The sequence below is a fragment of the Dromiciops gliroides genome, chromosome 1 (assembly GCF_019393635.1).
Source record: "Dromiciops gliroides isolate mDroGli1 chromosome 1, mDroGli1.pri, whole genome shotgun sequence".
NCBI classification, from domain to species: Eukaryota; Metazoa; Chordata; class Mammalia; order Microbiotheria; family Microbiotheriidae; genus Dromiciops; species Dromiciops gliroides.
This window is the reverse complement of record NC_057861.1, coordinates 625,796,382-625,822,922: the sequence shown is the minus strand read 5'-3', so window position 1 is coordinate 625,822,922 and position 26,541 is coordinate 625,796,382. Positions and strand designations below refer to the sequence as shown.

The window sequence follows — 26,541 nt, the reverse complement described above, 5'->3', positions numbered from 1 at the left end:
AATCAAAAAGGTACATTCACATCGACTATGTAGGTGTTATTTGATATCATATAAAGGTTTTAATATAACAATGCCTTGTACCCCATTCAGACTATAAGTTTTTTGAGGGTCAGGAATTGATAGACAATAAATGGTGATAATAATTCCTGAATTTTAGCATTCTAAAAAAAGTCACAAAGTAACTCTTTTTTTTTTTTGTGGAGCAATGAGGGTCAAGCGACTTGCCCAGGGTCACACAGCCAGCAAGTGTCAAGTGTCTGGACCCAGGTCCTCCTGAATCCAGGGCTGGTGCTTTATCCACTGCACCATCTAGCTGCCCCAACAAAGTAACTCTTAACAGGAAAGGAACAGGTAGGCTTTCATAAATAATATTCTATGACAGACCACACCCTTACAGTCATATGACTGAAAGTTAGAAAATAAGATTCCTTTGTGCTTATTGTTTGGTGACCATAAAGAAACATCTAGCAGTGCAAAATACTTTACAAAGCTCTTGTCCTGAAAAAGCTATCTTCCATGCATACATTAAAAATAATATATGAAAATTTGAAAGATATAACAATGGAAGTTAACTTTGTTGACCAGCTGCTGACTACAAATATCAAGGAAAACATTCTCTATCAGCAGCTTTGCTTGGCTTCCACTCCATAGGACAACATTACCCCTCCCTTGGTGCCCCACCCTAACCCCTTCAGATTCTTTTTTTTGTGTTGTCTCCTTCCTTAGACCGTCAGTTTCTGACACTGAACCCTTTTGCTGGTGGCAAGGACTCTGGTGACAAGAGCTTTCTGAGTCTTTGGTAGCTGTGGCTGCAGCAACTCCAAGGGGCAGTTTCTGGGCTGCATTAGAGACCACTGGGCTAGAAGAATGGCTGTTCCCAAGGTTTTTGGGTTCTGGGCCCTGGGCTGCATCCATGAAGGTCTGAGGGGAGAGATGGTGGTGGTTTGACTTGCCTGGCACCTCCTGTCTCTCCCCAAGGTGCCTTATTGCTTAAGCTAGGCTGGCTTGCCTGCCTTGTAGGTGGCAGTCAGTTGTCAATTTTTAGGATGGCCAGCCCATCTCCATAGAAGAAGCTTCCCTAGATTCTGGCTGCAGTCAGACAGGAGGTCGGGGTAGGTGGGTAGGGGTGCTGTCACTCCCAGGGTTCTTGTGCTTATCTGCCCATTGGTGGCAGTTGGTTAGTAGTTGTTGTTGGTTGTGGTGAAGAGGGCTCCCTCTCCACAATTATTTCTGTCCTCAGTGATGGGTATGGGAGCTAGAAGCAGGCCTGGTGGTTTGGTGGGGTACTCAAGACTCTTGGGTTTAGGCCCCTGGGCTGAGAATTTGTGGGGAGATGATGGTCAAGGTGGTGGTGGTTTGATGTACCTGGCAGATGATGCCTCTTATCTCCTCACCTTCCCTATTCCCCAGGGAAGGAAGGAAACAAGCATTTATTACGTGCTTCCTATATGGCAGGCACTGTGCTCAGTCCTTTGCAAATATCTTATCTGATGCTCACAACACCCCTGGGAGGTAGGTGCTACTATTATTCCTATTTTATAGTTGAGGAAAGTGATATAGAGGTTAAGTGCCTTGCCCAGGGTCACACAGCCAGTAAGTGTCTGAGGCTGGATTTCAAACCAAGTTTCCCAATTCCAGGCCTCCATCCTCTGTGGAACCTGGGGCACTTTGGGACTTGCTTATTTGTGGATTATGTTCTCCTGATTATATTAAATTGTGGAATGTTGAAAAGCATCCTGAGATCCATGATTACTCAAAGGAGTTCAGAGTTTAATGCAATTGGCAGGGGGGGGGGTGCGCGCCGGGGAGAGATAGAAAACTGGCCTTGAGTTGGAAAGATCCAAGTTCAAGAACCTGCTCTGAAGTATACTGGTTGTACAACTCTACTCAAGTCATGTGGTCCAGGCGACTCTCCAAGACTGAATATTTCAGAGATGGTAATGATCTGCATTGGTAGAGGGAGTGACCTCCTTGGGAATTTCCTATACCAATGAAATCACATATCCAGTTCAAGAAAACTCTTACCAATCATCTTCTACACTCTCTGCTGGCCTGACACTGGCTCAAGACAGTCATGTTGGCATAAAGGCTGATTAGAAAGATTCTTTTCAATTGGAAGCAATATAATTTAGTCTATCTCCCTCAGGTTACACAAGCCCCAGAGGAACTGGATTGTCAGAAATACTCTGCAATTACAACTATTCTCCACCTGGTGGTGCCAGGTGTATTTATATCAGTTGTTACAGTAATTAGGAGCACTTTATACACCCAGAGATATAGAAATGACTCTAAAATTTATTCAGTCCTATATCCAAGGGCTTCCTTTGTGTGGGAAATTATCTATAGTATATCTTCCTGGACCTTTTGACTCCTCCTTCATTAAAATGTTCTAACCAAAGCTGCTTCTGCAACTTCCCTAGGAAAGTTCATCCCCTAATGTGATAGTTCTCATTAGGATAGGAGGGGACGTATACACAGACACACCACACACACAGACACACCACACACACACACACACACACACACACACACACACACACACACACACCACCCTGAATTTTCTTCTCCAGTTTTCTTCCCAATATCTTTCATTGTGTTTCCTGTAGTGTTAAATGATTCTTTTTGATTGCCTGGGAAATCCTCTGTGGGGTACAAGACGATAATGACAAGAGGTTTAGCAGAGGAAAGGTAAAATAAAGGAATGGTAGGGACAACAGAATTATCTGTTGTCCTACCATAGTCTGGCTCCAACTCACCTTTCTAGATTTTTCATGCTACTTCCCTTTATATACTCTATGCACCAGCCAAAGTATCACTATCTTAAAGATATATGTTTTACCTCCTTACCTCTGACCTTTGGGCCTTATACCCTATTCCTGAAATGTCTTCTCCAAATCTGCCTGCTGACATCTTACCCATCCTTAAAGGCACAACTTAAATGTTGCATCCTCCAAGAAAACTTCTCTGAGCCTCCCAGCCAGAAGTCATCTCTCCATCTGATTTCATAGTACTTTACAATCCTCTAATATACTTGCCATATTATTATCATTTGTATTTACACGCACATACACAGAGGCATATATGGATGTACATGTATATCTAATATATGTACACATACACATATCTATAGGTATATATGTATATGCACGTGTCTACATGTATACACATATTATAAATACACACATATATATGTATATACACACGTACATATATACACGCACACACCTTATCCTCTCTCCTCCCCACACAATATGGAAAGATGCTTGAGGGCAAAGGCTGTGCATTAATTATCCCTCTATCTACCCTAAGAAATCTAAGTGCTAAGCCATAGTACACATAACATGTACTTTTAAATGTGTTTTGAATGATGAAAAGTGACTATCCCTCTAAAAGAAAGGAGCCTGTTCTGAGAAAACATATTCCTGAATTGGTGTTGACTACCCAAACAAAAATCAAATTCACCTCTAACAGAAGGAAAATCAAACACTAGTCCCCAAATGGGAAACAGTAGTAGAGAAGCAACAGATAAGAGAGCTAAGTTTTCCATAATATTTTTCCCTTAAGATTCCTCCTAAGAGGCCTGGCTCACTGAGGTAATTAACATGTATTAGAGCCAGCAATATCCATTTTTTGACATATTCACTGTATTTGACACATACTTTAAGCCATCTTAAATTACAAGCTCTAAAGAAAGAAATCATGTTGAATATACTCTCAATGCCTAATTCTGTAAGCATCTGATACCAACCTATTTATGAAGATGATCAGTCAGTCACTGCCAAGCATACATGAAATGCTACCTCACCCCTTAGTCATCCTGTTTGTGTGGTTGCACATACACGTGTAGGTATATGTACACACACACATACACGTATGCTTGTGTATGCCCTGGAAATCACTGTGGCTTTAGACTGAAGGATAGTACAGAAGATATTTTTACTCTACAAGAGATAGACAAGTTTAGGGAATACCCCCAAATATCTATATTGTCTTCAAACTTACAACCATCACTTGATATGATTGATATGCTTGTGCTCTGGAAACTAGTTAGTCTAAGCTCTGGAAAAAGAGCAGTCCTATCTGGAAGATAAGCGCACTAGACTAGGGCTTAAGAAGACTTTGGGTCTAGTCCTGGCTCTCCTACTAGCTAGCTTCCTTCATCATTCAGTGCTTCAGTTTGCCCAACTGTAAGATGAAGGGTTGAGTGAAGGTTCTTCCCCATCTCCTGCTCATGGTTACACCATGGAGCCAGTGTGGCAACTTCCAATCCCTCTCCCCTCTTGCTTTTGGCAGCAGAGTACATGACCTCTAGTCCTCTCCATTCTATGACTAGGATCATAAGCAGTTGAGCATGCTAAAAAATATTTTTATATGAATGAATGAAGAAGCATTTATTAAGCACCAACTGTGCACAGAGCATGCGTGTTATTTAATGTAATCTTCACAAGAACCTTGTGAAGTAGGTACTATAAATATTATAATCACTATTTTACAGAGGAGGAGACCAAGGTTCGGAAAACCAAAGAGTCATCCATTGCCCGTGGCTGGGATTTAAGCTCTGGTCTCCCACATCTAGGGCTCCTTTCACTGCAACCCAGCGCCCCTCCAAGGCTGCTCCACTACCACAGAATGATGTGATCTAACTCTACCGAGAACCAAGTCCTGTGTTAGCGTCTGCCTCTCTGGCACGTGCCCTTTTTTCTTCATATAGATAATATCTTAATATCAGCATCGAAAGACATGTGCTGGAGTCTAATCATGTGCTTTGGTGCCTCACAGATCTAGTGTGAGAATAATAAAAGGAAAACAAGAAGGGTTACCTACCTGCTCCTACAAAGTCCAGAGACCAGGGAAAGCAAGAATGTCAGCAGCATGCACACAGGCACAGATGCCTGCTTTGCCAGTTCCACAATGATGCTGGCCTCCACGCCCTCCGACTGCCAGTGGCTCAGTTTGATGGGCCCGTCGTCATACCTGTCTGTCAGGAATAGCACCTCACTTTTGGCTACGGTGTCAAACACAGCTGCAAGCTTTGAGGCATCAGGAGCAGTGATGACCCCTGGCTGGTTATCCAGAGACATCTCAGGGGGATGCAATTGGGATAGCATGGTTTTGCGCTGGTCATAATAGATCAAAATGATCTGATCCTCTTTGGGGGTGCCAGCTTGTCTGGAAAGGGTGTGGCAGCTCCAGAACTTACTTCCTTTCTCTTTGCTAAGCTGGAGCCAAGGCTCATGAGAAAAAATGGTGCCCAGGTCTTCTAAGAATTTGGCCAGGCTCTCTTCCTTCTCCTTCTTGTTGTTACACCAAGTGCCCAGCACGGCAATTTCCACCTGGCTTACCTTCTGTACTTCAGAGAGGTACTGCTTTACTTGGAAAGGGATGAAAGGGAAGTGGACAACAGCTAAGATAACTGCAGAGTTCTGTTCTGGGATCCACCGGCCAATCAAAAGGCCACTATCTGCTGAGGAACAGCAAGAAGGAAAGAAAACCTTGAGCACCATGCTGGGAACCCTGAAAAAGAAAACAAGGCAAAACTCAGATCCTTCTCCCAAAGTCATGAGGGGAAAAAATAGCTTCCAAACTGAAACAGTAATAATTTTGAAAGCCAAAGGGAAGCATGAGATGTCTAGAGTCTTAAAATTAAACTCTATCTGCTGAATGAACCATACTATTTCTTTTGTTTTTGGTGCTGTTGTTTTTCTATTTTGAGGTTTTTCGTCATTGCTCCGATTTTTCTCTTATAACATGACTAATGCAGAAATAGGTTTAATGTTATTATGTATATATATGTATATATACACACATACATATATATATACATACACACATACATATATACATATACATACATACATACACACACACACACACACATATAAAAAACCTGTATCAGATTACCTGCTGTCTAGGGGAGGGGGGAGGGAAGGGAGGGAGGGAGAAAAATCTGAAATTGGAAAGCTTGTATAAATAAAAGCTGAGAACTATCTTTACATGTAACGGAAAAAAATAAAATGCTTTATTAATAATAAAAAAAACTAAACTATCTAGCCTTCTCTGTGTACTGGATATTATTAGTGTTCTTGGACAACTTCTATTGAAGCTAATGGTAGAGATGGAGGTTTGTAGTTAGGTTCTGATCAGTTTAAAATCTTGAAATAACCCTATAGGATAAAGACTAATTGACCATCGTCCATCTCAGAGAAGTTTTGGGGAGTGTCACGCTGGGGAAATCAAGACTTGCCAGAATTGACCAATTTTAGTAGGTAAGATCCCACTATCCTTCTCCAACAGCTTTCAGTCCTTCTCTGCTCTCCAGAGAGCCACTGCACAGGTAGAACATGTACAAACACTGACATATTTTCATGTGAAAACTACACCTGACAAGGTATCTGGGGAATTAACTACATAGTCAATGCGTCCAAGTTATGTTAGTTGATTTTAGGGAATATTCAATTCATTACTCTATGAGGTAGCTGTGGTACAGTGCCTAGCTCATATTTCAATTTCAAAAAGAAAAATAAGGCAAAGAATTTACATGATTTCTTCAATATCATAGAGTCCATCAGAAGAGCAATGAGGGGGATTAAAAAAGAAATAGAGGAAGGGAGGGTGGGGAAACACAACCAAGAAGATGAGAAAATTCCAAACTTAAGTAGTAAAATGGGATCAGAAAGAAATATCAGTACATGAAAGAGAGATCTGCTGGACAAAGATGTTTTCTAGCTCCTTTAGGAGTATCTGTAGCCCAGGGCCCTGCACATAGTAAGTGCTTAACAAACATCTATTGAGTTGAATTATTAGGAGGTAGACATGCTCCCCAATAAAAAGCTAAAATGTTGGGGCAGCTAGGTGGCGAAGTGGATAGAGCACCGGGCCTGGATTCAGGAGGACCTGAGTTCAAATGTGGTCTCAGACACTTGACACTTACTAGCTGTGTGACCCTGGACAAGTCACTTAACCCCCATTGCCCCACAAAACAAAAAACCAAAAAACCAAAATCCCCCCAAAACAAAAAAGCTAAAATGTTTACTAAATTCCATAAATATAAATATTCCATTTATATTCTAGCAGACAGTACTCTGGGAAGGACTATTTTTTTTCTCAAATACCCTTAGGATATCTATGCCTATATTTCAGTGGCAATTTATGACTAACATCCTACTCAAGCAACTGAATAACTTTGACTTCAAAACTGGTATTACTTCAGAACAGACAGTGTGCGGTAGTGGGAAAAGCAATAACCTATGAGTCAAGAGACCTGGGTTCAAGTCCTAGATCTGCCACTAGTCATGTGACCTTGAGTTAGTCCTTTTACTTCTTCAGGCATCAGTTCTTCCTCTGCAAAATGGAGATAATATTTGAACTATGTAGTTCAAAGGGTTGTTATGAGGAAGTGTTTGGGAACTTTAAAACATCACATGAATGTGAATTATTATATGTAGCTAAAAGTTTTTTCAATTTTATATTCAGAACATTATTTAATGTTCATTTCAATTCATGCTAGAAATCGGGATGGGAAAAATACCAATGTCCCTAAATACGGAGAAAAATAAGGTACTGTTTCCTTCCTGAGAGAAATGCACTTATAAATCTCACATGCTGAGGAGAATTCCTGTTTATCTATCCTCAATTTGACCTTTTAGCAGTAGAAAGAACTGTCTTGAGCAGTGACAATGATTGAATTATGAATGATCTTGAACTTTTCTTCCCTGGGCCTTCCCTTTTCCAAACAAGTGAGTTCCAAGGCTCACAGGAGGTTTGTTTGGAATTTCCCTAGAGTAGGTAGGGGCTGTAATTTTTGACTCCTATTTCCTGTAGATTAGACTTTGACTTTGAAATAGGAATCCATGCATTTTGCAGGGGTGGGGGAGAGTGAGAATAGAAAGAGCAGTGCTGAGTATGAGAAGGAAATTCCATGAAATTTGTTTACCTAAATAGTTTAAAAACAAAGCAAAATGCCTATCATTTTCACCTTTTCAACAGTTGATCTTTAGCTATATTCTGATAAGTAAGAGACAATCATACCATAGGATCACAGATTTTGAGATGAAAGGAGCCTGAGAGGAAACAGAAGCTGAGAAAGATTGTGACGTGGGCCAAGTACAAATACTATGAATGTTACTTGGTTTAAAACATTTAATGGAATTTTGTTTTGACCACAATTTTTTTCTGCTTTTCAGTTTATTCATGTATTCAACAATGCCTAGGGCAGCTAGGTGGCGCAGTGGATAGAGCACCAGCCCTGGAATCAGGAGTACCTGAGTTCAAATCCGACCTCAGACACTTAACACACACTTACTAGCTGTGTGACCCTGGGCCAGTCACTTAACCCCAACTGCCTCATAAAAAAAAAAAAAAAAAACAAAAAAAAAAAAACAATGCCTACTACATGCAAGATAAGATGGAGTCTTATCTCTACCTTCATGGAGTTTATGGTCTAGTAGGGGAGATCTAACACATACAAGGCTTTCTAGCTTTCTCTGAAGCCATCTCCATTATTTCTTGTGGTATGATAAACCCACATTCATATGCCATAATATGTTCAATAGTTCCCTAATTGATGGGCATCCCCTTAATTTCCAATCCTTTACCACCACATAAAGAGCTGCCATAGGGGGCAGCTAGGAGTCGTAGTGGATAGAGCACTGGCCCTGGAGTCAGGAGGACCTGAGTTCAAATCCAGCCTCAGACCCTTGACACTTACTAGCTGTGTGACCCTGGGCAAGTCACTTAACCCCAACTGCCTCACCAAAAAAAAAAAAAAAAGAGCTGCCATAAATATTTTTGTATATATGGGTACTTTATCTCTTTCTTTGATCAAAAACAGGTGGCACAGTGGACAAAGTGCTGGACCTGGAGTAAGGAAGATCTGAATTCAAATTCCATCTCAGACATTTACTAGCTGTGTGATTCTGGGTAAGTCACTTAATCTCTCTTGCTGTTTCTTTATTTGTAAAATGGGGATAAAAATAGCACCTATTGGGGCAGCTAGGTGGCGCAGTGGATAGAGCACCGGCCCTGGAATCAGGAGTACCTGAGTTCAAATCCGGCCTCAGACACTTAACACTTACTAGCTGTGTGACCTTGGGCAAGTCACTTAGCCCCAATTGCCTCACTAAAAAAAAAAATTAAAATTAAAAAATAGCACCTATCTCCCAGGGTTGTTGAGAGAATCAAATGAGATGTTTATAAAGCATTTTGCAATCAATGTACTATGTAAATGCTGGCTACTGTCCCTTTGGAGTAGATTGACCTAGTAGTATTGTTGGGTCAAAAGATGTATTTTCCTGGGCTAAAAGTGAAGGGATTGCTCACAGGCTTGGTTCCACTCTGATCAACATGGGAGTTTTGACCTCCTCCATTTCCAACCTGGGCTATTTGCTCTTCCTTAGAAAACCTGGGGTCCCCAAATCTTGGGGTCTCACCATTTAAAATGTTGTTTTTTTACTTGTGTGCTCATTTCTTTTTTTCTATTACTATTGAGGGCAGCACCATCCTCTCATTTATTTACTCAGGCTCATAACTACAGTGTCATTCAAATCCTCATTCTCATTCACCGACATATCCAATTTTTTTTTTTTTAGTGAGGCAATTGGGGTTAAGTGACTTGCCCAGGGTCACACAGCTAGTTAAGTATTAAGTGTCTGAGGCTGGATTTGAACTCAGGTCCTCCTGACTCCAGGGCCGGTGCTCTATCCACTGCGCCATCTAGCTGCCCCTGACATATCCAATTTATTGCTGTATCTTATTTCTGCCTTCACAACATTCCTCATATATGTCCCCCTCTCTCCTTTCACAGAGCAACCACCCTAGTTCAGGCCCACACACTTTTGCCTGGACAACTGCAACAGCCTTTTAATTGATCTTCCTGCTTGTAATAAACTTATTGGTCTCTTTGCATCATGCCTCTCCCCACTCCAATACAAAGTATACTTCTAACCATCTCACCCCCTATTCAATGAACTCCAGTGGTTCCCTATTACGTCAGTCCTCTCTTTGGCATTTAATGCCCTTCATACCCCGGCCATTTCCTGTACTTCAAAAGTCTTATCCTTGACTCCCCTTCACAAACTCTACAACCCATCCACACATTGGCCTACTTGCTGCTCCTTGCACACAAGCCCTCATTTCCTGTCTCTGCACCTTTGTGCTAGCTGTCCTTGGTTCTTGGAAGGCTGTCCTTTCTCACAGCTTGCTTAGGTTACCTGGCTTCCTTTAAGACTCAGCTCCAATCCTGATTTTGATAGGAGCCCTACCCAAGGCCTCCCAGCTACTAATATCTTTCCAAATGAGATTAACTTTTATATACCCTGTACATATCTTATATGTATCTAGTTATTTTCATGTTTGTTTAATGTTGTCTAATGTTTCATTAGAATGTGAGCTACTTGAGGGAAGAGTCTCTTTTTGTCTCTTCCAGTGCCTGGCATATATGCATGTAGTAAATGTTTAATAAGTACAAATTGATTGAATGAATCTTAGAGAAAGTGGAGGAAGGAAGGAAAAGGGTATTGTAATCACAGAGAATGTGATGGGCAAATAGGATCATAAAATGGCAGAGCTGCAAAAGACCTCAAAGATCATCTAGTGAAGGTTTGGCAGGAGTCTAGGGTATGTAGGCTTTACAAAGCAACGGGTGATGAAAAAATAGGTTCGAGTCAGCCTGCTGAGGCTCTTGAATATCAGTCCAATGAGTCTGGTCTTTATCTATTAAGATAACCTGATAGTTAAACATGGAATCAAAGTCAGGAAATGAAGCTCTCTTTTTTGCTGCTGTTGTTTCTCTTTCTAACTTACATCGGGTGGCCCACCACCTGAGTATCTGATTTTCCTTCATGGAAAAGAAGGCTTAATCCTCTCCAAATAATGATTTCTTAGAAACAATAATATTTTTAAAAACCCACAAAGTTTTATAAAGTGATTTTTCATGATTCTTGCAATGCCTACCTTACAAGGTTGTTGTGAGAAAAGTGCTTTGTATGTAACAGTATGTAAAGCAGTATGTAACAGAATTAGTATTAGTATTAGTAGTATTTGTTTCCCAAGGCCTTGGAGCTAAGAAGATAAGAGTTTAAAGGAAGAGAAGAATTTCAAAAATATTACTTATGGGCATAAAATTTGGAAAGGATTGTTGGTCAAATATTTATCTTTTCAAACAACCATTTAGGTACACGGACAGTAATCACTGTCAGTAACAATATCAGGAACATTCACATCTATGGCTATTTAACAATTGACTAGAAACAACTGCCCTTCAAATCTGTAAGGACCTTTAAGCTATACTGTTTCACAGCCCTGAGCTATTATCATTATCTTACCTGCTTTGCACATATATGTCCTTGATCACAAGATGCAAATGAATCTGTGAACAATACACACACACACACACACACACACACACACACACACACATAAACACTATTAAAAAAATAACAACCCCAAAGCCCATATTCTGCTGAGATTGGGCGCAGAATCATAGTATATTAATTAGAAGGGGCATTAGAGCAGTCCCACCTGAAACATAAATTCCTGTCTTTGATCTCCCCAATAAGTGGTTGTCTAGCTTTCATATGAAGGCCACTCTTGACAAGGAATTCCCTACTTCCAAGGAATCTCAATCTGTTGTTGAGAAATTTTGATTAAGAAATCCTTATGCTGGGCCAAAATAGCCTCTCTGTAATTTTCACCCACTGGTCCTAGTTCTGCTCTCTGGGACCAAGCAGAATGAGTCTAGTCCTTTTACACATGAAATAGTGGCATTTAATACATGTATGTTCTGTTTTTTAGTTATTTATATATATATCAGGAGTTTCAGAAACAAGTCAAAAGCCTGGCACTAAAGCTTTAAATTTTTAAAAATATTTTAATAAATGGGGCAGCTAGGTGGTACAGTGGATAAAGCACCGGCTTTGGATTCAGGAAGAACTGAGTTCAAATCCGGCCTCAGACATTTGACACTTTACTAGCTGTGTGACCCTGGGCAAGTCACTTAACCCCAATTGCCTCACCAATAAATAAATAAATAAAATTAATTAATAACCCTTTTAATTTAAAGTTTTCAGTTCCAAATTCTATCCCTGCTTCCCTCCCTCCCAAGACCCTCCCTGAGGTAGTAAGCATTCAGATATAGGTTCTACAAATGAAATTATGTAAAACATTACCATATCAGTCATTTTGTATTAGAAAACTCAAATATCAGAAATAAAATGAAAACTAGTTTTAGTCTGTGTTCAATCAATATCAGTTTTTTCTTTAGAGATAAATAGTGGGGACAGCTAGGTGGCACAGTGGATAAAGCACCAGCCCTGGATTCAGGAGGACCTGAGTTCAAATCGGGCCTCAGACACTTGACACTTACCAGCTGTGTGACCCTGGGCAAGTCACTTAACTCCCATTGCCCCGCCAAAAAAAAAAAAGAGAGATAAGGAGTATGCTTCATCATTAGTCCTTTGGGATTGTCTTGGATCCTTGTATTGCTGAGAATAGTTAAGTCATTTACAGCTCTTCATTGAACAATAAGGTTCTACTCACTTCGCTATACATCAGTTCATATAAGCCTTTCCAAGCCTTTTTTAAATCATCGTGCTTGTCATTTCTTATAGCACAATAATATTCCATTACAATCATATACCACAGCTTATTTAGCCATTCCCCAATTGATGAACATTCCTTTGTTTTCCGATTCTTAGCTACCACAGAAAGATCTGCTATAAATATTTTTGTACAACTAAGTCTTTTCCTCTTTTTTGGGATGTCTTTGGGATGGATATACACCTAGCAGTGGCATTGCTGGATCAAAGGATATGCACAGTTTGATAGCCCCTTGGGCATAGTTCCAAATTTCTCTCCACAATGGGTCAATCAGTTCACAACTCCACCAACAGTGGATTAGCACTCTAGTTTCCCCACATACCCTCCAACATCCAACATTTTCCTTTTTTTGTTATATTTGTCACTCTGATAGGTGTGAAGTGGTACCTCAGAGTTGTTTTAATTTGCATTTCTCTGATCAGTAGTGATTTAGAGCATTTTTTCATATGATTACAGATAGCTTTGATTTCTTTGTCTGAAAACTGCCTGTTCATATCCTTTGACCACTTATCAATTGGAGAATGACTTGTATTTTTATAAATTTTATTCAGTTCTCTATATATTTGAGAAATGCGCCCCTTATCAGTAATATTTATTTTAAAAGTTCTTTCCAAGTTTTCTGATTTCCTTATAATTTTGGTTATATTGGTTTTGTTTGTGCAAAAGCTTTTTAATTTTATATAATCAAAATTATCTATTTTACATTTTGTAATGCTCTCTATATCTTCTTTGGTCCTAAATTCTTCCCCTGTCCATAAATCTGACAAATAAACTATTCCATGTTCTCTTAATTTGCTTTTGGTATCACCCTTTATGTATAAATCATGTACCCATTTTGACTTTATTTTAGTATACGGTTGGAGAGGTGGCACTAAAGCTTTAATGGCCCTGATGGGATACTTCAGTTATACAGACAGCTGTTGGAGCTCCCTCTCTGTTAAAAGCAGAGGAATTAATAATTTGTTGATTTGCCTTAATTATAATTTCATCCATCATAAGGTTGAGGAACTAACAAGGAGTACTGCTATTTGGGTGTGATGCTTAGCAACATAAAAATAAACAGGTTGCTGGGCTAGAAAAAATATGATATTGGAGATAAGTCAACCATTCCATCTTAGAATCTGTGATAGGGAAAAAGAGCAAGGCAGGGCAATATTGTATCTGACATGTACCTAAAACTTTTAGAAATCAGATTTCAAAGGGCTCAGAGAAAGGATTGGTAGAATCTCATGGGCTAAAACTATGTAGGAGAAGTCATGCCAGGAGAAATTAAAAGCTTTCAAAAATGAAATTCTGAAAAAAAATCTAATGAAGATAAGTTGTCTAAAGAAAGATAAATGTGAATAGGGAACTCACCAACCAGCTCAGATTTTTAGAAGACATGTACAGAAGATGGAAGAAAGGGCAGATAATGAAGGATGAATACAGCTATTTGTCTAACAACACTGGAAAAAAGAGGATCAAAGAAGCGATGGGACTGCTATTTGGAGTGTATAGAATGATCACAAAGGACTACAGAGAGAAGGAAGGGTTGATTAACTCTTATTTTGATTCTGTTTTCTCTGCCAAGCAGAACAGTCTTTGTTTTTGAAAGGACAGAGAAATAACAAGGAACTCATACATGAAATATAATAGAACATCTAACTGACCTTTAGAAGTTCAAAGTCACCTGGCCCATATAAACTACATCCCATGGTAATGAAAGAATTGGCAGATGTGATTGCTGAACTACTGCCAGTGATTATTTAAAGTCTGTAGAGTAGAGACATCTCAGGGTTGGATATGGACAAATGTCCCAATTTATAAAAAGACAATAGAGTCAGCAGACTATAGACCAGTGAGCTTGACTTCAATTTCTGGAAAAATCATAGAATGTATATTAAAGACTTGGTTAAAGAACTACTAGAAAAGGAAGGAGGACAACTAGGAGGCACAGTGGATAGATTGATAGAGTCAGAGAGACGAGTTCAAATCTAGCCACAGACACTAGTTGTGTGCCTCTGTGCAAATCACTCACTTTCCTCCTCTAAAAAAGTGGGGATATGGGGCAGCTAGGTGGTGCAGTGGATAAAGCACTGGCCTTGGATTCAAAAGTACCTGAGTTCAAATCCAGCCTCAGACACTTGACACTTAACTAGCTGTGTGACCCTGGGCAAGTCACTTAACCCTCATTGCCCTGCAAAAATTAAAAAAAAAAAGTGGGGATAATGAATACCTACCAGGGTTGTTATGAGGAAACATACATAAGAGTGTTTTGCAAACCTCAAAATGCTGGTTATTATTATTATCATCATCAAAAACCTTGGGGCAGGGCAGCTAGGTGGCACAGTGGATAGAGCACCGGCCCTGGAGTCAGGAGGACCTGAGTTCAAATCAGGCCTCAGACACTTAACACTTACTAGCTGTGTGACCCTGGGCAAGTCACTTAACCCCAATTGCCTCACTTAAAAAAAAACAAAAAAAACCACCTTGGGACAGCTAGGTGGCACAGTGGATAGAGCACCAGCCCTAGAGTCAGGAGTACTTGAGTTCAAATCCGGCCTCAGACACTTAACAATTACCAGCTGTGTGACCCTGGGCAAGTCACTTAACCCCAATTGCCTCACTAAAAAAAAAAAAAACCAACAACAAAACCTTAATAGTTACTAATGACAGACCACAGGAATTCTATCAATATAATTTACCTAGATTTTAACAAAGCATTTGACAGAAGCTTTTATGCTATTCTTATAGACAAGATAGAAAATAATACAATTAGGTAAATTCTGAATACACTTGAATGTCAGGATCTCAACTATAGTGATTAATGTTTGATGTCAGCTTGAAATTCTCTAGTGAAGTGTCCCTGACACAAGACCATGCTTGGTCCTGCGCTGTTTAACATTTTTTTCCATTACAATTTAGAGATAGATTACATGCTTGTCAAATCTGCAGATGACACAATGATGGATTAGCAAAAACATTTAAATGGAAGAGTCAGTATCCAAAATGGTCTTGATATTAGATTTGTTGGTCCAAATCTGATGAAATAAAATTTAATAGAGATAAATGAAGTCTTACACTGTGGAGTAGTTTGATAAAGATCTGGGAATGTTAGTGGACCACAAATCAATATGAATCAAAACTGTGATATGCTAATAAAAAAAAAACTGCATTAAGAGAGGCATAGTGCCGAGGACTAAGGAGTTGATGGCTTCATCATGCCCTGATCGGGTCACACCACTTCAGTTCAATTTGGAGCCTAACAAATTAGAAAAGACACTGATAAGCTGGAATTCTGCCATCTAGGGGTAGGACACAAGAATAGTGATGGGCCTCAAGACACCATCTGAGATCAGTGAGGAAAATAAGGGTGTTCAGTTTGAATAAGAGAGGATTGAGAGGCCATAAAAACTATCTTTAAATAACTGAACAACTATCTTATGGAAAAGAGAAAAGATTTGTTCTATTTGGCCCTAAAGGGCAGAGCTAGGAGTAAAGCACGGGTCAGAGTAGAAATTTAGGCTTAACTGGAAAAAAAACCCCACAACCAACTTCCTTTTATTTATAGCTGTACTAAAGTGGAATGAGCTTCTTTTAGAAATGGTGGATTCCTCCCTTACTAGACCTATTAAAACAAAAGTGGATGATTGTTTGTCAAATATACTGCAGTAAGGATTCTTCTTTTGGTCTGCATGGGACTATGTGGTTTCTTAAGCTCCTGCCAGCTTGAAGATTTTTTGATTCTGCATATGCCATTCTTCCTTACCAGAGTGTAAGCTCTGTGGGCTGGAATGCCTTTTCTTTGTAACCCCTTCAGCAACCAACACAGGGCTTTACACATAGTAGACATTTAGTAATTATTGAATTATACAGCATAATCTTATGCAATGCACAGCAAATTTCTACAAGTACATGGATAAGAAATGGAGGTAATAGGAAATGGGAGACAGAGAATTTAGTGCATATTTGTCTTTTTCTGCTTATTTTGGAAAGGCATTGTAATGCTGTAGAAAGGACACTGAACTGGGAGTCAGAAGCCCTGAGCACACAAGGCCAAGATCTATCACTAACTAGTCTGGCCTTGGACAAGTCACCTCCTCTCTTGGAGTCTGTTTCTTCACAAGGGTATAGAGAAGGAATAGGCAATTTGATATAGGTACACTCATATTTCCATATTAACCATGCTGTGAAAAAATACAGGACACAAAATAAAACAAAACAAAAAAGTAAAAAATTATTATGCTCTGATCCACATTTAGACTTTATGAGTTCTTTTTCTGGAGGTGGATGGCATTTTTCACCATAAGTCCTTTGGAACTGTCTTAGATCTTTGTATCACTGAGAATAGCTAAGTCAATCTTAGTTGTTTATCCTGCAGTGTTGTTATTACTGTGTACAATGTGCTCTTGGTTCTGCTCACAGCACTTTGTCTTCCCAAGTTTTTTTCTTATAGCACAATAGTATTCCATCACAATCATATACTACAACTTGTTTAGTGTGAAAAATGATTATTGATAACTGATATCTTGGGGAGATTCAGAGTTTCCCCCCTTCTTCCAAAGCCCCTGATTTTTAGAGGTCCAGTTTTCCTTGAAAATAAGATTGCATTGAATCTTTTCATCTTGGTCAAACCTATCCAAAGTTTTCAAGGAATCTTGGGTAGAGACAGCTGAAAGCTCTGGGGGTGAGGGGTGGAGAAGGTTGTGTTACTGAGAGGGGACAGGCCATTGAAAAGGAGGACATTCTTTGATCTGACAGCCCAAGGCTGGAGATAATCTCTCTGTGTGGTGGTCATTTCTTGGTCCCACTGACTGCCTATTGTTTGAAGAGTATATAAACTGTCCCCAATTGAGAAATAGTCAAAGGATATGAACAGGCAGTTTTCTGATGAAGAAATCAAAGCTATTGCCATATGAAAAAATGCTCTAAATCACTACTGATCAGAGAAATGCAAATTAAAACAACTCTGAGGTACCACCTGACACCTATCAGATTGGCTAATATGACAAAAAAGGGAAATAATAGATGTTGGAGAAGCTGTGGAAAAATTGGAACACTAATGCATTGTTGGTGGAGCTGTGAACTGATCCAGCCATTATGGAGAGCAATTTGGAACTATGCCCAAAGGGCTATGGGACTGTTCATACCCTTTGACCCAGTGGTACCACTGCTAGGTCTGTATCCCAAAGAGATCAAAGAAGAGGGAAAAGGACCCACATGTACAAAAATATTTATAGCAGCTCTCGGTGGTGGCAAAGAATTGGAAATTGAGGGAAGGCCCATTAATTGGGGAATGGCTAAACAACTTGTGGTATATGAATGTAATGGAATACTATTATGCTGTAAGAAACGATGAGCAGGAGTAGTTGAGAGAAACCTGGAAGGACTTACATGAACTGATTGCGGACTGAGAGGAGCAGAACCAGGAGAACATTGTACACAGTAACAGCAACACGGTGTGATGAACAATGGCGATAGACTTGCCTCTTCTCAGCAGTGCAATGATCCAAAACAGTTTCAAAGAACTCATGATAGAAAATGTTCTCAACATCCAAAAAAAAGAACTGTGGATTATGAATGCAGATTGAACCATACTGTTTCTACTTTTAGGCTGTTTTTTTCCCCTTCTTTTTTGAGGTTTTCCCCTTGTGCTCTGATTCTTCTTTCACAAGATGACTAATGTAGAAATATGTTTAATGTGATTGTACATATACAACCTATATCAGACTGCTTTCTGTCTTGGGGAGGGAGAGAGGGAAGAAAGGGTGGGAGAAAAATTTGGAACTAAAAATCCTATGAAAACAAATGGTGAAAACTATCCTTATATGTAACTGGAAAATAATAAAATACTTTTATTTATTCAAAAAAGTATGTAAGCTGTGTCCCATCACCACCAATGGGGTCCTTGGTGTGAGAGACAGCCAGTAACCACCCTGTTATTAATAACCTGCTGGCCTTATTAATCAAATGATTAAATTACCAGAACTTATGTTTCTCAAATTTTTAATCATCACATCAGTCATTCCCCAATGATATCCCTTCAATTTCCAATTATTTGCCACCACAAAAAGAGCTGCTTTTTTGTACACATAGGTCCTTTTCCTTTTTTTTTTCTAAATCTCTTTTGGATACATACCTCCACTTTAGTTACACCTTTGGGTTACTTTTCTAAACTAATGAAAGCCTTGAACATTTGGCTCTCTCTCTTTTCTTAAACTTGATACTTAATAGCAGAGAATCAATTGCATCTGCAAACTATTATTGTTTGCTTTTGGACATTTGTATTAAAATACAAATACAGTGTATTTTTAATCTTGTGATACTTTATGTAAATAGCATCTTTTCAATTGAGTCTGGAATAACTTGCATATATTTGATAAATAAACTTCAATCTTCCATAAAGAAAAGCTTATATATCTTATATTTGCAACTGGGGAACATGAATGTTTGGGAAGAGTGAATATTAATGTTACCTCATTTTCAATTTATATTGTATATTTGTCAGTGAATATTCAGTACTATATTACATATTCTTTGAGGGAATACAAAATATAAGAACCTCTTACCTTTAAGGTAATTATAATCTGGTTTGAGAGGTATAAAATAAACCCATGGAAAGACAAAAAAAAACAATTTTTTTCTTTTCTTTTTTCTTTCTTTCTTTTTTTTTTTTTTATGGCAGGGAAATGAGGGTTAAGTGACTTGCCTAGAGTCACACAGTTAGTAAGTGTTAAGTGTCTGGGGCCGGATTTGAACTCAGGTGCTCCTGAATCCATGGCCAGTGCTCTATCTACTGCACCACCTAGCTGCCCCAAAAAACCCAATTTTTTCCTGGGTCAAAGGGTATGCAGTTTTATAGCCCTTTGGCCAAAGTTACAAATAGAGCCAAACACCTGATACCAGCTATGGCAATGAAGAGTTTCTGGGCACAGTTGCTCTTTCAGTTCTTTGATATTGAGAGAGGAAGGTTTTGCTGCTGAATCTGTTACAAAAGACTTGATCTCCTCCTTTTTTATCACTGTAGGAAATGCTGAGACCAGATCTTATTATGTTATTGACTATGGAACATTGTGGTCTGTGCTTTAAAAGGTGTTTGTGTAGCACAGATATATAAGTAGTGAACCCAGAATTCTAGTTCTGGAGTTTCAAGTGAAGCCCCCTGTTATAAATGTGAGGAATAACACAAGTAATCTGGAAATAGTAATTTTAAAAATTTTAACTTAACACACTAACAGCAATATTGTATTATGATCAACTGTGAATGACTAAGCTATTCTCTGGAATACAACAATCCTAGACAGTTCCAAAAGAATTATGATTAAAAAATGTTATCAACTTTCAGAGAAAAAAGTGATGGAGTCTGAATGAAGAGGGAACAAACTTTTTTTTTTTTAGGGAGGCAATTGGGGTTAAGTGACTTGCCCAGGGTCACACAGCTAGTAAGTTTTTATGTGTCTGAGGCTGGATTTGAACCCAGGTCCTCCTGACTCCAGGGCCAGTGCTCTATCCACTGCGCAACCTAGCTGCCCCGGGAACAAACTTTTAAAAAATTATTTTTGTTTTGTTTTTTGTTGTTTTTTTCTTTTGATATGTGTTTTCTTTCAAAAAATGGCTTATATAGAAATGTTGTACATGACTGCACATGTATAATCTATATATAATTGCCTGCTCAAGGACAGGGGAGGGAGAGGAGGGATGGAGAGAGAGAATTTGGAACTCAATTTTTAAACATGAATGTTAAAAATTGTTATTACATGTAATTGGAAAAAATATAAACATTTTCACTTGAAAAATAAAAAACAACAATTCCAAGTTTGTCTAATAGTGCATGGCTTTAAGGGGCATTTTCCATATCTGCTAATGAAACATCTTTAAGTCTCTAGAGAAAATGGGCCAAGGAAGGGATTTAAAGGTCTAAAATGAACATAAAGTCCTAGACAGAGAAAGGGATTTGTTTAGTAATAGCAAAAATGGTTCACATTGATAATAATCACAGCTTACATTTATATAATGCTTTAGAGTTAGCAAAATGTCTTAAAATAACCTTGTGAAGCAAGTAGTTCAAGTTCAGGAACTATGTACCAAAAAGACAGACTACTTAGTGTTTTCTTAATTTCTTTTCCCTTTCCAACTACAGTCCCTCCAACTAAAGTGTCAAGGATGGCAAACGAAAGCCTGATCCCATTCACAGCTCCTTAAGGGGCCAGCATCCCTTAGGGGAGACCCACCAAACACAACCCCAAGAAAAATTACCTTACAAATAACTAGTAGTTTTCCAACCCCTTTCTACTCCAGCTCCAGCACAACAGAGAAACAAATAAATAAAGCTAAATAGTTCCCACTATTACTCATTAGCTCCTCTTTAAAACCCTCCTCCCCACACTATATAGCAAGTCTATGCTTCTGGGCAGAAGGGGCCTGGAGATGGAAAAAAAAAGTTAAAAAACAAAACAAAACTACTGGAAAGAAAGAGAAATTAATGTTGTAATCTTGGTAAAAAATTAAATGAGTTTTTTAAAAACCCCAACCTTTACACTACCATAAATCAGTAACACAAACAAAAATTAGTAAAGAACAGTAAAGGACATTTCTGAAAGTCTCTGAAAAAAATCCAGGTGCTCCCAGCATGTGAAAAAGCTCAATGGGGCAGCTAGGTGGCACAGTGGATAGAGCACCGGCCCTGGACTCAGGAGTACCTGAGTTCAAATCTGACCTCAGACACTTAACACTTACTAGCTGTGTGACCCTGGGCAAGTCACTTAACCCCAACTGCCTCACTAAAAGAAGAAGAGAAAAGAAAAGAAAAAGCTCAATCAACCCCATTCACAATCCAAATGGCAGCTTCTTTGGGGGAGAGCTGCTAAACACAATCACAAGGAAAAGGTTTACCTTACTACCAGGAGTTTTCCTATACCTATACTCCAGACTCAGCTCTTCAGAGAAACAAATCCTCAGGAAGGAGCTAGTTTGCAATTAACAAAATAACGAACACCAATCCATACTCTTCGCTGTTAAATGCCCTTCTTGACCTAATATAAATAAAAGTTTATTCCTAATAATAATGTTTTCCAAAAAAATATTTTCTAGACCACACCTTTTTTTCTTCACCTATTACTTTGGGAAGAAAATAACTTCCTGTATTCATGTACTTTACTGAATGAATTATAACTTGTGTCCAAGATGTCATACCTAGTTTTGAGGACTAGTTTAAAAAAGTACTCTAGAAGGAATGGATCTGATTTATATGGTATTATGGTGGCCTAAAATTAACCCTGTAAAAGAATAAACTTCAAGCTCAATCTGTCTACTGATGGCAAAAGCAGGAGACAAAGGACAAATAATTAAGTATAGGGAAGTCACACAGTCTGGACTACTTTATTCCCTGATGGATGAATTAATCTTTTGCTCTAAGGGCTAATGTCCAGGTTTGCGAAGTGCCTTTAGATCAGGTACACAGTAATACTAAAGACGAAGCAAGCACTTCAAGTTATTGCCTCAAAATCAAGACCTGAAACTTTTTCTCGGTAACAAATTATCAGTAACAAACCTAGAGTTAAATGACCAATTCTGCATTCAGGCCAAGTTGTCACAATGTGGATCTAAAATATGTTTCCAAACAAAAAACTTCAATTTACCAGACATATGCCATGCCTACCATGTGTAAAGGACTGCTGCTGAGTTATGGGGATACATAGACAAAAAAAGAAACATTCCCTCCCTTTGAGAAGCTTACACTCTCCTGGGGTAAAATTCTCCAGTAAAATATATTCCATTAATGTTGGGCACTTCAAGACTGGCAGAGACTATTATACTATTATCTATTTTTAAAACTTTTACTTCAATTTTAATTGGGGGTAGGAGGGGAAAGCAAGAACGTTTTTATACCATTTGTCTATTGGCTCCAAGGGAACTGACTTACTACACAGGAAAATCAGGTGTGTTCTACAAGTAGTTGTTGCTACTCTAAACATTATCTTCTCATCAAACTTCAACTTTTCTGTTCACATAGGACTTCATTTTCTTTACCAATTTGTACTAGGTTTTAGAAAAATTTGCTTCCAAGTCAACAAATCAATTATGAGTGATGTGACTTACATTACTTTCACATGAGAATTCTTTGGGGATGTGTGTCCAAATCATAAAAATTTTATTTTCATACCTTCCATTGGCACTAAGTAGTTTTTCTACTACAGCAAGGAAATTAGTAAATAGAGGATAAGAACTGAGCTCCCTCTACTGAACAGGGTTGGAGTTGCCTCAAATCAGGCTGCAGAATAACATGCTATTCTTTCTAAAACCTGGGCAAGCACCCTTCAAGGTCTGTAAATACATACCAGCAAAGCAACGCTATCTTTTGATCTTATATTTTCCTCTGCAGGAACCTGATGCTCTCTTTGTTGAAGGAGAGGGGCTGAACCACACATTTCACTCGCCACTTACCTACTTTGATTTAAAGAACGTTTTATTACAGTCAGGACCTTAGAGGTCATCCGACCAATCCTGAGGCGACCATGAAGATTCAAGTATTAATCCTAGCTTAAATTCTTCTCTGGATAGACTAGGCAAGGAAGAATCAGGAAGTCAATTACCCAGTGTTCAATAAACTAGGAAACAAAATTTTCTTAGCAAAAAACTCCCTACTTGGAAAAAAGCTTCAGGGAAAATTGGAAAGCAAGCAGTCTTGCAGAAATTAAGCTTGGACCAATACCTTAAAAGTGTGCATATTCCACAATATATTCTAAATGGACGCATAATCTTAATTTTAAAGATCATACTAAAAAAATTAGAAGAGAAGTAAATCATATATCTTTCACAGCTACCTGAAGGAGGTTTATTCTTAAATGAGATAGGCAATTACCAAATATAAAAGAGAGAACTAGGATTTCATCAAACTGAAAAGTTCCTGCACACCCCAAATTAACTCCCCTAGGATAAGAAGGGAAGTTGTTGAATGGGGGAAATATCTGTATCAAATTTCTCTGACAGGGATTTTTCAATCCCAAGATAATACAGGGTATCCCCAAAATCTTAGTGAAGTTTAAAGCTAAGCTATTAAGACTTAAAACTGCACTAAGTCTTTTTTTTTTAGAATACCCTATATAAACAATTAACAGATATATACCAAAATCCATTCCCAGTAGAAAAATGATCAATGAACAAACAAGAAGACTTACAAACTTGCATGGCTGTTAATACAAGCATGGAAAAGACTACAAATTACTAAGAGAAATCCAAATCAAAACAATCTAGAAGTTTCGACTCGGTTCCACAAATTGGCAAAGATAACAAATGATGGGAACAGTCAATGTTGTAGGGGGGTTATGGGAAGATAGGCCCATTAGTACATTGTTGGAGGAACTGTGAATCAATACAACTATTTCGAAAATCAATTTGGAATTATACAAATAAAGTGACTAAAATGTTCATAGTCTTTGACCCAAATATTCTATTACTAGGCTTATAACCCAAGGAAATCTTTGATAAGTGCCCCCATATATACTAAAATATTTACAAGCAGTACTTTTTGTGATGGCACAGAATTGGAAACAAAATAGATGTCCACTGATTATAGCAGCCTACACAAACAAGAGCATGAATGTAATAACAGAGTATTAATGGAGAATATTAGAGAAGCATGGGAGGACTCATGAACTAATGAACATGAACTGATGCAGAATAAAGTAAGCAGAGCCAAGAAAACAATGTACACATGGACTTCAATAATGTAAACAGAACCAAACCAAAAACCAAAAGTGAATGTTGCAAAATTACAAAGAATAAGCAAGACTGGAAATAAGAGATATGAGAAGACCTTCACCCAGTCTTTGCAGTGATAGGAAGTGTACAAGTGTTATACTTTGCACATATTTTCAAACTTTTTCAATGCACTGGTCAGTTAGGTTGATTTTTCCCCCTCTTTTTCTTTTTTCTTAAAAAATAGAGAAAGTGGGGGGCAGCTAGGTGGCGCAGTGGATAAAGCACCGGCCCTGGACTCAGGAGTACCTGAGTTCAAATCCAGCCTCAGACACTTAACACTTACTAGCTGTGTGACCCTGGGCAAGTCACTTAACCCCCATTGCCCCGTAAAAAAAAAAAAATAGAGAAAGTGGCTCTCTGAGCAGGGGAGATGGAAGAATGATGGGAGAAATTAGGGTTATTTTTTTTTTAAAGGCATCAATAAAAACCTTTTTAAAAATCAGCTCAGAATGGACCAAGACAATTGTAAAGCCCTTAGCATAGTACCTGGCACATAGTAAGTGCTTTACAAATATTAGCTATTATTGTTGTTGTTAAACTCTGAAACCTGCTCAAGAGCAGTGGTGTCAGACTCAAATAGAAACCCTTCAAGCTGGACACTGACTTAGAAAACCACATATTAACACAATTTATGTAGTTCCATTTCTCTTGTTAAATACTTCCCAACTGCATTCAGTGTTGGAGGCTAATATGGCCTAGGGACTGTGTGTTTGACTCCTCTGCTCTAGTATACCTGGCATCAGAACATCTCTGGGAATCCTACAGGATTTAAAAAAAAAAATCTACTCAAAAGCAGAGACAGTGTAGAGTAGCTGAAAGTTCCTGAACTTTCCAAAAGAAGCAACTTAGGTTTTTGACCAGGCTCATGCAACTGGCTTGCTATGTGATCTTGTCAAGTCAAGTTCTCTCTTTGGGATTCTGTTTCCTACTAAGTGAAATAAATGAGTTGGTCCAGATAACCTCTAGACTCCTTTCCAACTCTACAATTCTATTTGATTAGACAAGGAAATTAAGGCCCAGGAAAGGGAAAGGAGCCAATCCATGGCTGGAAGCTTGAAATTTTTGATGCAAAAAAGACAAACTTAGGATTGAAGTAAGGAAAAACTTCCAAAAAATTACAGCAATCCAGAAGCAGAATGCAATCTTGGAGGTCTTTCAAGCAAAAGCCACTGTCAGGTATGTGAAGTCCCTGTCATTCTGAGATTGCCAGAGTTGGAAGAGTCCTTAATGATCACTTAGTTCAAAGGTTCCTATTTAGTGGTTTGAAAACCTCTGGGGGTTTGCAGCTATGGTCTAAGGGACTGACACTAAAAATTTGTAATTGCATAGTAAATAATTGCCCAATTATCTTAAAAATATATCCTCCCCCTTTGGTACTGAGCCAAATATTGTTCAAATCTTTTTGTTTTGTTTTTTTTTAAGTCCAACATCAAAATTAAATTTATGTAAGATTACTACTAGGTGGCGAAAGGGATAGAGTGCCTGGCTTGGAGTCAGGAAGACCCAAGTTCAAATCCTGCTTCAGACACTTACTAACTGTGGAACTCTGGGAGAGTTACTTAACCTTGTTTGCCTCAATTTCCTCATCTGTAAAATGAGCTGGAGAAGGAACAGGCACTACTCCAGTATCTTTGCCAAGAAAATCCCCAAATGGGGTGACAAAGAGTGGGCATGACTGAACCACAACATGATCATCATGTTAGACATCTTCTAAGTTGTAACTTCATTAAAAAATGTTATTTATATTCAACAAAATCTGTACAATAAATTTAATATTAAGTATTGCTAAAAATAGTGGGTATAGGTTTTTCTGGGTTATTTTCATTATTAGCCTAAAAACAAAATAAGACTAACAAATAAAATATAATATAATAAAATAAAAATAAATAAAATATTTATAAATATTTTAAATCAGTTTTTACTTTAATGTTTTGAATTTTCATAATCATAGGTATAATAAAATGTATATTTTTATAGATATACATATATAACAAATTTTCTTTTGGGGACAAAAGTTATAGTACTGTAAACAATGAATAAATTTGCATCTAAAATAAATCTAATAAATCTAAATCTGAAAGATTTACTTATTAGAAGTATATTAAATTACCCCAGGGGTTCACAGTCCATTTTTTTAAATTGTTGAAGGGGTTTTGCAGGACTTTGGGAATCCCAAATCTGGTTCAACGCTACATTTTATACGGCAAA

General features: G+C 38.3%; 1 protein-coding gene across 3 annotated transcripts in view; it reads right to left on the bottom strand.

Moving 5' to 3' along the window:
* The window catches only part of PIGQ (phosphatidylinositol glycan anchor biosynthesis class Q), a 69,717-nt gene that overhangs the window by 40,058 nt on the left and 3,118 nt on the right, over positions 1-26,541 (bottom strand). For all 3 annotated transcript variants that reach the window (XM_043976618.1, XM_043976617.1, XM_043976616.1), the window contains one exon: positions 4,825-5,514. In XM_043976618.1, coding sequence (XP_043832553.1) covers positions 4,825-5,504 — 680 coding nt within the window. In that variant the 5' untranslated portion in view covers positions 5,505-5,514. The remainder of the gene's footprint in view (positions 1-4,824; positions 5,515-26,541) is intronic.